Source organism: Peromyscus californicus, unplaced genomic scaffold, assembly GCF_007827085.1.
Source record: "Peromyscus californicus insignis strain IS unplaced genomic scaffold, ASM782708v3 Scaffold_6__1_contigs__length_162567912, whole genome shotgun sequence".
NCBI classification, from domain to species: domain Eukaryota; kingdom Metazoa; phylum Chordata; class Mammalia; order Rodentia; family Cricetidae; genus Peromyscus; species Peromyscus californicus.
Window position 1 is genome coordinate 42,032,412 of NW_026294584.1, and position 13,054 is coordinate 42,045,465.

The 13,054-nt window shown below is 55.0% G+C and overlaps 1 protein-coding gene across 2 annotated transcripts; it reads right to left on the reverse strand.

Annotated features, from left to right (window-relative positions):
• Nucleotides 1-568: 568 nt before the first annotated feature.
• Nucleotides 569-12,136, reverse strand: Prrt4 (proline rich transmembrane protein 4). 2 transcript variants are annotated; one of them, XM_052719530.1, is made up of 5 exons: nucleotides 11,982-12,136; nucleotides 9,646-10,368; nucleotides 9,436-9,540; nucleotides 8,960-9,085; nucleotides 569-3,213 (listed from the first exon to the last, which is right to left on the reverse strand). In XM_052719530.1, the coding sequence occupies exons 2-5, from the start codon at nucleotides 10,295-10,297 to the stop codon at nucleotides 1,385-1,387; spliced, it is 2,712 nt and encodes a 903-aa protein (XP_052575490.1). In that variant the 5' UTR covers nucleotides 10,298-10,368; nucleotides 11,982-12,136; the 3' UTR covers nucleotides 569-1,384. The 2 variants fall into 2 exon arrangements, with proteins under 2 accessions (XP_052575490.1, XP_052575489.1); XM_052719529.1 differs by lacking the exon at nucleotides 11,982-12,136 and adding an exon at nucleotides 11,529-11,911.
• Nucleotides 12,137-13,054: the final 918 nt, after the last annotated feature.

Genomic DNA, 13,054 nt, shown 5'->3' on the forward strand with positions numbered 1-13,054 from the left:
GCACACGAGTGCGTGCGCGTGTGGAATCACTAAAATTCCTGGCTTTTTCCATGTTGAGCCTAATGTGTATGCCTCTGCAGGTCCCTCTGTGATATGCAGGACATCTGCCAAACACGGCCAGCTTTTCATTTTCAAACCTGTTCCAAGACCCTGCTTTTATGTCGCTGTGAACCACTACATCTTGGGCAAATGACAAAGACAGAGTATATATAACTGGAGGCTAAATGCTCCGGGGAGGGGAAGGCGACTCCCTTCTGGTGGCTGCATGTGCTCATGGATAGCTGCATTGAGCTCTACTTTGACAGCTAAGCTGTGCCTGTGGCAAGAGGTGGGCAGTGGAGACAGACTTTCACCATTGAGGAGCTGAGATGGGAGCCCTGTGGAGAAGGGGGCTGGGGTCCTTGAGGGCCCAGCTCAAAGAGGCCCCGTGGATGAGAAAAGGCAGTTTCTTCTTTGTAAATTCCCATGGGAACTTGGCAGGTCGTTGAATAGCCCAACCTGAGGCAATCAGGCCCTTTAACATGTGTGTCCATCTTTCAGTAAAGATCTTTATTATTAACTAGCTCCCAGGAAGCTGTCTCCCAAGACCTGATGCCAGGTTCTGAGGAACAAAGGCATTTCACCAAGGGCTAAAGTGTCCTGCCCCCACCTCTCTAGACTGTGTCCCCTCTAGGAAAAGACACTTGCCAGGCAGTCAGATAGGCCGGCAGTCAGATAGGCCGCTTCCAGGGGTGGCCCTCAAGACTCACTCACCATAAGAATCCTCACTTTTGTGTGAAGGTCCTCAGGAGTCTGAGGCAGACCCACTCCACTTCCGCCTCTGGTGGGGCTGCTCAAGTTGTAGCCCCCTTTAAGCTTTTCCAAGAAGGTCGGAACATTCTCCTCTGAAAATATTTTATTGGTACATTGAGTCTGAAAACGCCCATTTCCCAACCAGCTGCTGTAAAGTCTCTTGGACAGGCCACAGGTCCATCTTCAGGGAATGGTTCGGTGAAGGAGATGGCAGAAGTGGATATGGAGCCCAGACAGGGCCCTAGGTCTTCTGAAGATAGCGGTCTCACTCAGCACCAGGGTAAGGGTGGGGGTGGTCAGGAGTGGAGCACCTTGGAGCCTTATTGCTGGTGAAAGCCAAGGAAAGTGAGTCCCTGCCAGCCTAAAATTGCAGCTGGGGGCATCGGCACCCGCGGCTCCAGAGAAGTTGGCACTGATTCCCAATCCACAGAGCCTGGTTGCTGGCCCACCCACCCAGGGGCCCCTGGATGAGGAGGAATCAAAAAGAGGTATCTGGACCAGGCAGAATTGGGAATGATTACAGTGTGCAGGTCTTGGGCAGATTAGAAGCCAGAAAAGGGGCAAGCGGTTTGGCTGTGAGACAGCCGCCTCTTCACAGGTCTATGGTGTCGCTGCCCACGCTCAGCTCGTCAATCTGTCGGCAGGCATCCAGGAATTGCTCTTGCAGCAATGCCTCCTCAGCCTGCAGCTCAGAAGAATGTTCAGGGGAGTCGCGGGAGGGTGGGGATAGGGCCTGGTAGGATCCTGAGACTGGGAGGTTGGGGCTGCTCCCTGAGGGCCGCGGGGGACTGAGGACGCAGACTAGCGGACAGCGCGGGGGCCTGTCGGGGCTGGAACACAGAAGCATGGACGAGCTGTCGCGTGAGAGTCCGCACAGAGAGCCAGATGAGGCGCTGCTGCCTGCGGGCCAGGCCCCAGGAGAAGGGAGCTCAGCAGGCGCTGGAGATCCAGGGACCTTCTCCGACCTCTCACTGGATCCTGCCCCTGTCTTGTTCCCCAGTGAGATGGTGCGGTAGAGGCCGAGGCCAGGAAGGGCTTCCCCAAAAGCAGTGCCCTGAAAGAGGCCAGGAGCCAGCAGCGCCTCGCTACAGAGGGCCTCCTCGATGCTGCGCCGCAAGTTGATGGGTGAAGGCGGGCGGAAGTCCACCGTGCAGTCGCTGCTAGGGGAGGAAGCTGGTGACCTCCTTGGGTTGGCCCCGGCACCATCTAAGCCCCGGCAGCCGCCACCCTGGAGTAGGAGGTCGGGACCTGGGCCCGCTAGGGCGCACAGCTGCAGCAGCTCCGCGTCCCCACGCGAGATCGCGCTACCCAGGGGCTCCTTGTCCCGGGTTCCAGGGACCCAGCCTCCTGGCAGCAGCGGGGCAGCGTGTCCCGGCGACAATCGGAAGAGCTTGGCCCAGCAGCGCCTCGGCACACGAGGGCTGCAGAGCGCCGGGTAGAGACCCAGCAGCGCCAAGGGGAGCGCGACACCCACCTCGCCCAGACGCAGCCCTAGCTGGAAGGCCCACCAGGGCCAGGGCCCCTCCAAGCCGGCTTGGGCGCCGTAGCCCAGGGCGTGAAGGACCTCGTAGCCCTGCAGGGCTCCGCTCAGCAGCCCAAAGGTACCGGCCACCGGGGCTGTGCGCGCCGCGCGCCTCCAGGACTCCCGTGGGGCGAAGGGGCTGCGCACTTGCGGGACAGGCGTAGAGCCCTTGAAGCCAGACCCTCCCAGGGGTGCTCCGGCTCGCCGCCGCCGGCCACCCCAGCAAGAGAGCGCCAGAAGGAGCACCGACAGGAAGGCAGCGAGGAAGGCGTGCAGCCCGCGGGAGGCGAACCGCAGCGGCCGCAGCGGGCGGTGCACCGCACTCCCCAAGGTGGCCGCGGCCGCCAGCCCCAGCCCCAGCAGCAGCAGCAGCGCAGCCAAGCTGGCGGGGCACCGCGGCGTGCGCGGCCGGGCCAGCAGCAGGCAAGCCAGCCCCAAGCCTGCGGCTAGGCAGGGCTGCGGGAGGTCCTGCAGCAGCAGCCAGGCGAGGGTGGGCAGCCGGTCGCGGTGCCCGTAGGCGTCGTAGAAGAGCGGGAAGGCCCGAGTGGTCCCCGCCAAGAGCAGCAGCAGATCCAGTAACGCCAGGCAGGGGGCGCCGGGAGGGCAACGCCAGGGCAAGAGGGCCAGAGCCAACAGAGCCAGCAGGGCCACCAGGCCAAAGAGCGCTCCTGCCCCATAGACATGGGCTTCCCAGGCCAGGCCCCAGCGAGCCTTGGCCTCTGCCCAGTCGGCCTCCAGGGTCAAGAAGAAGAGAGGCAGTGGGGAGGCAGGAGGCTGCCCCAAGTCGTCGGGCAACTCTGGCTCACTACACGAATCTGGGTCACATTCAGGCTGTATTGAAGGGTTCCCGAAACTGGCAGGAAAGGGTTCATATGGACCAGAAGTGGAGAGAGTGGGGTCTGTGGACAGAACACATTTGGCTGAAGCGGTTAGCAGACTGACCCCGCCGCCACCCCCCCTCTCCCCCCCCCCCCACACACACACTGCCAGCCCTCAGCTAGAAATCTGAGTGCATCTATAAGGAGCCTGTTTTTCATCTCTTCCCTTCTCCTCCCAAAACCCCACCCTCCAGGCTGAAGCTTTCAGCGACCACTCTGCTCCCATCTATCCACTGTTGACCACCCCACCCCCTCACCCCACTCCCATCGCTCCTTGATTTTGCTGGGTTGGGGGAGGGGTTTTCTTAAGAAGTTACTGAACTTTGCAACTGGAAGGAACTGTGTAGCTGTCCCCTCCAGACCAATCCCCACACCAGAGAAGAAGTTTTATGAGAACAAATTTTTCGTTTCCTTTGCACACATATGAATCTCCGTGTTTAAACGGTTTGTGGCATGTGTGAGGCACTGGGTAGTTTTCACTGAATAAATGAACCCTCTTATTTACCAGAAGAAGAAACTGAGGTTCTTCAAAAGGACTTTCACAAGGTCACAAATAGTCATAATACTAGGACCCAGATCTGAGTACCAGTCTGCATCCCTTTCCCACAATAAACTGTCCCACAGTACCAATATGTTTCTCTTCACACACACATACCCCACACACATGCACACAAACACACACACCTGACTGTTGTGGAATATTATTCGTGTTACATTTATTTATGCTGTGGAATATTTGTTTAATGATGCAAGGATGTGTTGCATTTTTTACGCTGCATTTGTTTAACTCTGTGAAGCTGTGTTACTGAGCCTGTCTAAAATACCTGATGGTCTAATAAAGAGCCGAATGGCCAACAGCAAGGCAGGAGAAAGGATAGGTGGGGCTGGCAGGCAGAGAGGATAAATAGAAGGAAAAATGTGGGAGGAGAGGATCAAGGAAGAAGCAAGAAGAGAAGGAGAGGAAGATGTCAGGGGCCAGTCACACAGCTCCACAGCAAGCCATGGAGTAAGAGGGAAAGTAAGATATACAGAAGTAAGAAAAGGAAAAAGCCCAGAGACAAAAGGTAGATGGGATAAGTTAAGTTAAGAAAAGCTGGCTAGCGACAAGCCAAGCTAAGGCCAGGCATTTATAAGGAAGAATAAACCTCCATGTGTATTTATTTGAGAGCTGGGTGGTGGGCACCCAAAAGAGCAAAGAACAAAGAGGCAAAGAGCCAAAAGAGTAAAAAAAACAACCCACAACCCCTGACTCCTAGCCATGTCTAGGACTAGAATAGTCCTTCACCTGTCCCTTTGCAACACTCTCTTGTTCCTAGTCACAGAGCATGCACAAACACATGCAAGCGAACACACGCATTAGAACACATGCATGCTCATGAAGAGCAGGGAAAGAGATAAGATTCCCCTGCCCTAGCATTCTAAGAACACACTTTCTTATTAAGTGTCCTTCCTACAGGCTACACCCCAATGCTTAGCCAATGAATGACAGTAACCCCCATCCTGATTCACCCACAAAGCTGTTAGTCTAGGACTTTTCATTGTTTGTTTTGTTATGTTTATGAGATAGGGTCTCACTTTGTAGACCAGGCTGTCCTCTTAACTCAAAACCATCATTGTGCCTCAGCGACCTAGGTACTAGGGCTACAGCATAAGCTACTAGATGAGGCCAACACTAAATACTCTCTCCCTTGACCCCTGTGCTCTACCACACAGCCACATCTACACCCTCTAGTATGACTGTTACTATAGGTGTCTCTACTCCCACTTTATACAAAATAGTATTAGGATGGGCTCCCCTGGGTCTCAGAGGGTGGCCTTGAGCTCCCTCAAAGGAACAATCAGGGAGATCATAGTGGGGTAACATGCTGTCTAAATAAGTGAGCCCCTCACGTCTGCTGGGGTCTGCTAACTCAGGTTCTAGCCTCATCCTGTGATCCCAACATCTCCCACATCCCTTAGGAGAAGGGAAGTCAGTGAAGAGTGGGAAGGATTGAGACCCTTGGTTCTGCTCTCCTGGAGCACAAGGAGCTCAAAAAAGCTAGACTCAGAGATCCTCCCATGGCAAACAGAATGGGAGGTGATAGAAGTGGATGTCTTCCTGCACCTTGAAGGTTCAGCGTGCAGCGGCAGGCAAGAACGGAGGGAGAAAAGGTGGTAGTGAAGGCTAGAGACAGCCAGGTGGGGGTGGAGGGACAGGAGACAGGCTGAAGAGTAAGGGATTTCTGGTGGTTACACTCTTACCCTAGTTGTGTGCCCATGCCCCAGCCATGCCCCAGTCATGCTCCAACCATGCTCCAACCATGCCCCAGCCATGCCCCAGCCATGCCCCAGCCATGTTCCAACCATGCCCCAGCCATGCTCCAGCCATGCCCCAGCTGGATGATGGAGGAAAACCCAGGAACACCCACCCTAGACAGTTCTCCCTCATGCTAGGAACTGCAAAACCCCAACAGAAGGAAAAAGAGTGAAGTCCCGGGCAGCTCAATAGAGAGAAGGGAAGAAGAATTGGACAACTAGGACAGGCATGGAGGTAGCAACCAGAAAATTAAGCACACAGCTCCCTGCCAGCTACAAGTGGCAGCATGCACTCTGGTTCCCATTCCATCCCATTCCTCAAATCTGAACTGGGTAAGACTATTACACAGAACAGTCGTGGAAGATAAATGAGATGTGTACGTGCCTAGTATGGAAAAAGATCATTCAATATATAATTCTGGACAGTATCATGACTAGTTAATGTTCACCTCTGATTGATCATCAGTTTATGTTTGTGTGCGATCAGTTCTGGCCTCGAATCAGTTCTTTTTTGGAGATCTATTTTATTTGTAATTATGTGTGTTGGGGGTAGGTATTAACAGATGAGTACAGGTGCCCACAAAAGCCGGAAGAGGGTGCTGCATCCCCTGGAGCTAGAGTAATGGATGGTCTCCAGCCTTGACAACTTAAGGCTTTGATCTGTGTGGAAAGCCCTCACATATCCTAAACTTGTTTAGGAAGACAAGGGGTCCAGTGAGTGAATGTCAACCTACTATCTCAGTTTGAGTTGTTTGAAGGACACTAGGTTGAGGACCTAAACTCTCCCCAACACCCATTCAGTTAGAAACAGGTAGCCTGCTGGTCAGAGGAGGCATCAGCCTTATCTCAGCACATCAAACTAATACACCCCTCTCCTCATTTTCTGGCCCCCTCTGATGCTCTGGTCTAACCTACTGCTACTACATTACTGGATCACCTTGGTTTCATTTGGCCTTTTCCTGCCCAGGATTCCATAGTCTGCCCCAGCCTGTCGTTTCTCAGCCTCTCCTCTGCTTACCATACAGACAAGTGCTCCCAGAGACCACATCCACTTCTCACTTATGGGCCATACGAAACCCCGTTTCTCAACCCTGTCCCCAAGCATGATGGCCGATAGAGCAAATTTCAACATTTATAAAAATCCAGCACAGAAAATGGGCAGAGCACAAGAGACACCTCAAGTATCAAACACAGACTTCACAGTTTGGAACCATGTTCCTGAGGACCGTCGTTTGCCCAGAGAGCCCCACTGAGCCAAGCGTGGATGGAGGCAAAGAGGAGACTGTAGATGAACAGTCTCATTAAGGCTTCTGCCTGTGAAGGGTCCACTTGACCTCATCCCTCTTCCTTTCATGTGTAGCTTCCTCAGAAACAAACTGCCTTGAGCTTTCCCTAGAAGACACTGGCCCTATCCTCCCTATATTCCCAGGAGATGGAGCCTGAGCAGGCCACCCCTTCAGGGAGGTTCCACCCTGTCCTTGCGGGCCCCTTGACCTCGGGGGTGAAAGAAAAGAAAAGATGGGATGTCAACATGAGTAATTGGTGAGGCAGGGCTGGCTGAGGAGGGGGATGGGAAAGGATAATCTAGGTCCAGGAAAAGCCAGGTCTGATTATCCACCAGCCGCCAAGATCAAAGGGCTGAGGAATCCACTCTGGATGCTGGAAGCTGCAGCCCATTTAATGGTTTGGCTGCATCCTTCTCCCTACCCCCAACTCCAGCATTGTGGAGACTGATACTCTGTAACAGTGACACTGGAAATATTTAAGAACTAGATGGCCCAGCTATTGGGCATTCATAGCCCAGGCCTGCTAGTATGGTCAGGAACAGCAGTGAGGACTTATCAATGGGCCTGAAATCCTTGGATATGGTAGAACCCGTTATAAATTGTCAGTGTGTGAATGGGTTGGACACAAGCTGGTGGTCCAAGAAAAGGGGACCCAGTGCACAGCAGACCTATGTTGTGAGACAATGTAAATGACACTTCAGTTAGAAAGATCCTAGGATACTCGGTATGGTAGGACACACACACAATACCAGCACTTGTGAGGCAGGGGCAGGAGGATCAGGAGTTCAAAGCAAGCCTCAGCTACAAAGCCAGTTTGAGGCCAGCCTGGGCTACATGAGACCCTATCTTAAAACAAACAAAAAAATGAAAAAAAATATATTTGTTATAACCGCCCCCCCCCTTTGAGTAAGGATTGACCCAGGCTTCCAGGTTTATGTAAGAGAAGCAGCAGGAAGAGTCTGGGTTCCTGCAGCCACCAGTGAGGCTGGAGTGGAGAGAGGGGGGTTGTGAGGCTGGGCTGCCTCTGATACTGTCCAGACTCATTAAACCTGCCTGGCCAGCACTGTCACTCAGGCTGACAGAATGCCAGCCAGCATCTATCCCCTGAGGCACACAACTGCCCCCCACCCACAGCAGATCCTGCCACTGCTGCACACAACTGGCCAGGGCAGTGGCCATTCCTTATACACCATAGAGGGACCACTACCATGATAGCTGAAGAAAGCCATAAAATACAGAGCATTGTCAGGCTGGGGGCTGGAAGAAGCCAGGGTATCCACCGCTGAGCATAGTAGAGGGGGGCTTAGATGCTTCACAAGCATAGGAAGTCTTTAGCAGAGCAAAGCTGAGCTGGGAGTCTCTCCCCATGGTGCCCATGGCCTCATCTAGCAAAGCCTCTCTTTGGGCACCTGTACCCCCTGCCCTGGGAACTCTGTCATCCCATCACCAGGTGGGGCCAAGGCCAGGGTGTCTGAAAGGCTGAGTCTGAATGTGTATTTGGGGTACAGTGCAAGCAAGAAACAAGGTTAAGAAGCTACTGGTTAATCTGGTTAATGAGTTTCTACTTGGTATCCAGCAAGGGTTCACACGACCTGGAGACGTTCGCGATTCTACCATTACCAGACCCTAGATAAGGGAGAAGACTTCAACGCAAAGAGGTCAAATGTTTCCTCTGCACCATCCACCTGTCTAGGTGCATGTTCTGAAAGGCCCCCTGAACACAGGCGCCATCTGTCTGTTCATGGTCTCCTCTTTAATGTTTTCTCTGTGAAGGGCTCGACCTTGCCCAGGTCTGACATCATGTCATGGCAGATCAAATGGCAGAGGAGAAAACCCCAAGGCTGGGTGGAGTGATGGTAGGAAGGAAGGCCAGGCACCTGGTGTGGAGGATGGGATGAGTGGAAACGTTGTAGAAGCCATGAAGTAGGTCTTGCACTAGTTGGCTCTGGCTTATCTCTCTCTGTCCTACTCTGTCTGTGGCAGCAAACATCTCAGAGAACCCTTACCTAACACCTCGTGGCACCTTCCCAGGCAACGCTTGTTAGATCATTAATGTATAATTTCTCCATAGTGATGGGTGAGGTGACAGGTGGCATGGTTATGAGGGCAATGACATAGAAAGGTCCCAGGACACTGCTGAGTGTATGACATGTAGTGTGTCTGTTTCAAATGACTTGTATGCTTACCATGTTGCGCTGGTGTTGTCTTGATTGAGGCAGGGCTTGGGGAAGACGCTGAGTCCGACAGGCTTGAGCTTGAGAACTCTCTTTCCAGGAGAGGTGGGGGTAGGGACCGAGTGGTACCGAAGAGCCCTGTAACAGGAGCATATAGGCCTCAAATGTCATCCTACCCACTGGCAGTGGCTTGGGAGGGTTTGAAGAAAATTCTATCCTTCCCCAGAGCTTGTCCCAAGGAAGCCACTGCCCTAGCAACTGTAGCCACGTGTACACCATGAATTAAACCACAGGCACCACATCAGAGTCAATATAGCAAACAGATTGCTTCCCCAAGGAGCACTAGACCCCGTTCTATAGCAGTGGTTCTCAACCTGTGGGTCTCGACCCCTTTGGGGATTTGATCAACCCTTTCACTGGGGTCACCTAAGACCATCGGGAAACACAGGTATGTACATTACAGTTCATAACAGTAACACAGTTCTCACCTGGAGAATCTGACACTTCAGAAGCAGAGCTTGGACGTGCTGTGGTGCCTGATGAACCCTGGCCTGAAAAGTTCCGGAGTGGAGACAGGGTAGTGCCAAAGAACCCTGCAAAATAAGCCTGGCTGAAGCTGCCTCCTGTCTACTAGTGAACAGAGAGACTTATCAACTGACGCCCAGTAGGGATTCTTCTCAAATGGGGTGGCTACTTACCAAAGGGTCCCAGGCGCCCAGCAATCTCCGCCAGGCTGGCCCGCAGGCTGGGCAGCAGGGGCAGGGACCGATGGCCGAGAGTCGGGGCTGCACCTGCTCTCAAAGCCACACCAAACTTCAGCTCAAGCTCACTCTGATGAGGCCTGGGAGCACTGGTTGGAGGTGCTGTAGCTGTCAGAGCAGTAGCCCAGGTCATAGTGCCCATCCTAGGCTGAGAGGGAGCGGTGGGCTGCTTGGTGGGCCCAGAGATGGGGGGTGTGGACTCGGGAGGCAGGGAGGAGGCCCAGGGTGTAGAGCTGCCCTCAGCAGAGCCCCACTCTGAGAGGTAATTCCCAGGGGAACCCACCAGTAGTTCCCAAAGAGGATCAGTCCTCAGATCACCTTCTACCTCCTCCTCAGACTCCTGGCCTAGGCCAGGAGAGAGAGGATGGGTCTCTGTGACGGGGCTCCCCCAGACAGCAGCAGGTCCCCGAAGATGGAATTTGAAGTTTAGTCCCAGGTTGAGAGACAGCATGGAGGCCTCACTCTGAGGTGCTGGAGTCAGAGTGGTAAGAGGGGCACCTGGGGCAGAGGAAGCTGGCTGGGGACCCACAGGAACAGCGAGCATCACCCAGCAGAACAGCCCCAGCTCCAGGCAGCTGAGGCCGGCCATGGCCCCTCCTGGCTCAGCAGCCTGAGTGGGCAGGAGGCTCACTTCTTCAGCACCTTGTGAGCTCAAGGGTCCTAGAGGGAGGAAAAGTCCTGTGAGTTCGGGCCTCTACCACCCTCTTCCCTTTCCCAACATCGGAGGCCCGAGGCAGAAGCTCTAGTCACAGAGAAGCAGAGGCAAGAGCAAGAGGCAAAATGTTCTGCCCGAGAGAGGCACAACTCTTCTTGCCCTCCCCTTCCACTACCTGCAGGCTCCAGGCCAAATCTCTTTGCTGCACCCCCACCCCCCACACGCACCTAACCTTCCCACAAGGGGGACTGAGGTCTGACTACAAGCAGTAGCCTCATCCTTAACCAGAGAATCGACTTGGCCTCCCAGATGCAGATTCTACACACACACACACACACACACACACACACACACACACACACACACGCCCCTGCCCAGCTTCCTTCCTTCCTCAAACATCCACAGAGGCCCACTGTGTACCAAGCACTGTTCCAGTAATACAGCAGCAAAAAAGCAAACCGGGTTGAATCCCCCACTTCCAGTCCCAAAGGGAGAAACCACTGGAGCCCAAGGCCCTCAGGAAGGGTAGAGACACAAGCCTGAGTGATCTGAGCTGGAGGGCTACCCAGGCTATGCCGGAGAAGCAGGGTCGCTGGCCTGACCCGGCTCTGTGGAGCCTTTCCCCTCTTTCTGGGGGCTTGGAGAGGAGGTCAGGCAGGCAAGCTGGGCAAGGGGCAGCTGCAGAAGGCTATCACCCCCCTCCCCAGAACACATCTGGTGGGGGGAAGGGAGGGTGAACCAGGGACACACGTGCACCCAGTACCCTTACATCACACACACAGCCGCACCTAGCACCCGTGACACACTCACCCACGCACCCTTCACACACTCCTGCACACACACACACACACACACACACACACACACACACACACACAATCCACCCTGCTGAGCCCCTCTCCCTCCTATGTGGGCTCTCTCTCTCTCTCTCTCTCTCTCTCTCTCTCTCTCTCTCTCTCTCTCTCTCTCTCTCTCTCTCTCTCTCTTTCTCTCTCCTGTCAGAAGCTCAGAAGCACAAACAACCCCAACACACTGTACAGACACACCACACACCATCATCTCCATCATCCCCCCCACGCCCCTTACACACCCACCCCTTGCAGGCACACATGCACACGCGCGTGCGCACACCACATTCCCGCTCCCCCAGTCCGGACTGACGGACCTGCTCCTCTCGCTCCGGCGGGTCCCCGGGGCCAGCTGCCGGGAGAAGGGGAGCCCTGTCTCAGCGGGCCCCAGCTGGGCAAGGCTTTGCAAGTCTAGCCTGATCTCCGCTACGCCCACTGCGGGGACGCAAGCTCAGAGCCCCCACTCCGCTCGGCTGGCAGGGTGATCACAGCTTAGGCGACCCGAAGCTCGGGGTCTGCCCCCGGCGGGGTCTACGACCCGCAGCGCTCTCAGCAGGCGGTGGACGGCCGGGCTCCGCTCGCGCTCCGCACTCCGCTCCTCCTCCCCACGGCGCCGCCTCCTGGCTGGGAGCCCGGCTCCCCGGCCCAGCACCCGCGCCGGGGCCCCGCGGCAGCCGGGCTTGCACAGCTCTCCCCGCCGCCTCCCGCGCCCGCCCTCCTCTCCCTCCTCCCAGCTCTCCCGCCGCCCGCTGCCCGCGGTCCTCCCCTACCCCGGTCGGCAGGCGGGCGCGCACAGCAGCAGCGCTGAGCCACCGCCACCTTGCTGCCCCGGCCCCACGCGCACTCATTCACCCCGCGCTGCCAATCAGCGGCGCGAGAGCGGGCGCCTCGTTCTCAGCCTGGCTCTGGCAACCACACGCTCCGAGGGCCGCCCAGCGCACACACCCACAAGCACAAGCCATTCCCGGGAAACACCCTCTGGCGAGGGCACTGGGCGCGCTCGCGTGCGCGCACTCACATACACACCACATGCACACGCACAGACATACACACATGCACACGTGTGCATGCACACATGCAACGGTAGCCTTGCCTAGATAGCATCCCAGGCAGTCAAATCCACTCGGTTAAGCCTTTACTATGGGTAAAGACACTGCGTCACAACACTACGTTCCCATTTTAGAGACAGATAAAGTAAGTCCCCAGAACTTACCAAACTGCCCAAGACTGCTCAGCTCTGTGCTTGCCTTCTCCACCACCTGGTGGTTTGCAAACATAACACAACCACCGAGGAGGGCCTCCTACGCTTCGCAGACCAACTGCCAAACGTCAGTTCCCATTCATAACATCTCTTTTTGCTAAAATCTCTCCAAAATACTCAGCTTCAGAAATGTCTGTGGGAAAGAACAGTGAGACAGGCTGCTGTGTGAGGTGGATCACAACTTGTCTCCGCTAAGACATGAAAGGAGAATGGAAAATCAAAGAAAGAGCAGCTAGCCACACAGGAATACAGGAGAAGCCCGGCAGAGGCTAGCTCAGCATGGGGACCAAGAGCACCGAGCACTCACTACGGCTGCTACTGCACTGTCTAAAGGCTGTAGCGCTCACTGACTGGCTGAATGATTGAGGCTTGTTCATTTGTCTGGAGTCTTTAAATCCCTTCATGTTTTCCTTCTTCCGGAATGCTGTATTTAATAGTATCAGGAAACTGAGCACATGCCTGTGAGCCTAGCCTTCAGGAGGTAGAGGCAGAAGATTAGAGTTCAAGGATAGCCTCTGCTACATAGGAAGTTCAAGGCCAGTCTGTACTATATGTACTATCCAAAGCTTCTGCCAGAACGGC

What these genes read in the sequence shown, in the direction of transcription:
- Prrt4 (XM_052719530.1), bottom strand. Translation starts at nt 10,297, where the DNA reads ATGGCCGGCCTCAGCTGCCTGGAGCTGGGGCTGTTCTGCTGGGTGATG. An exon ending in TGGGCGCCTGGGACCCTTTG is followed by an intron (nt 9,541 to 9,645) that starts GTAAGTAGCCAC and finishes CTTATTTTGCAG; the next exon opens with GGTTCTTTGGCACTACCCTG. An exon ending in TGAAGTGTCAGATTCTCCAG is followed by an intron (nt 9,086 to 9,435) that starts GTGAGAACTGTG and finishes CTCCTGTTACAG; the next exon opens with GGCTCTTCGGTACCACTCGG.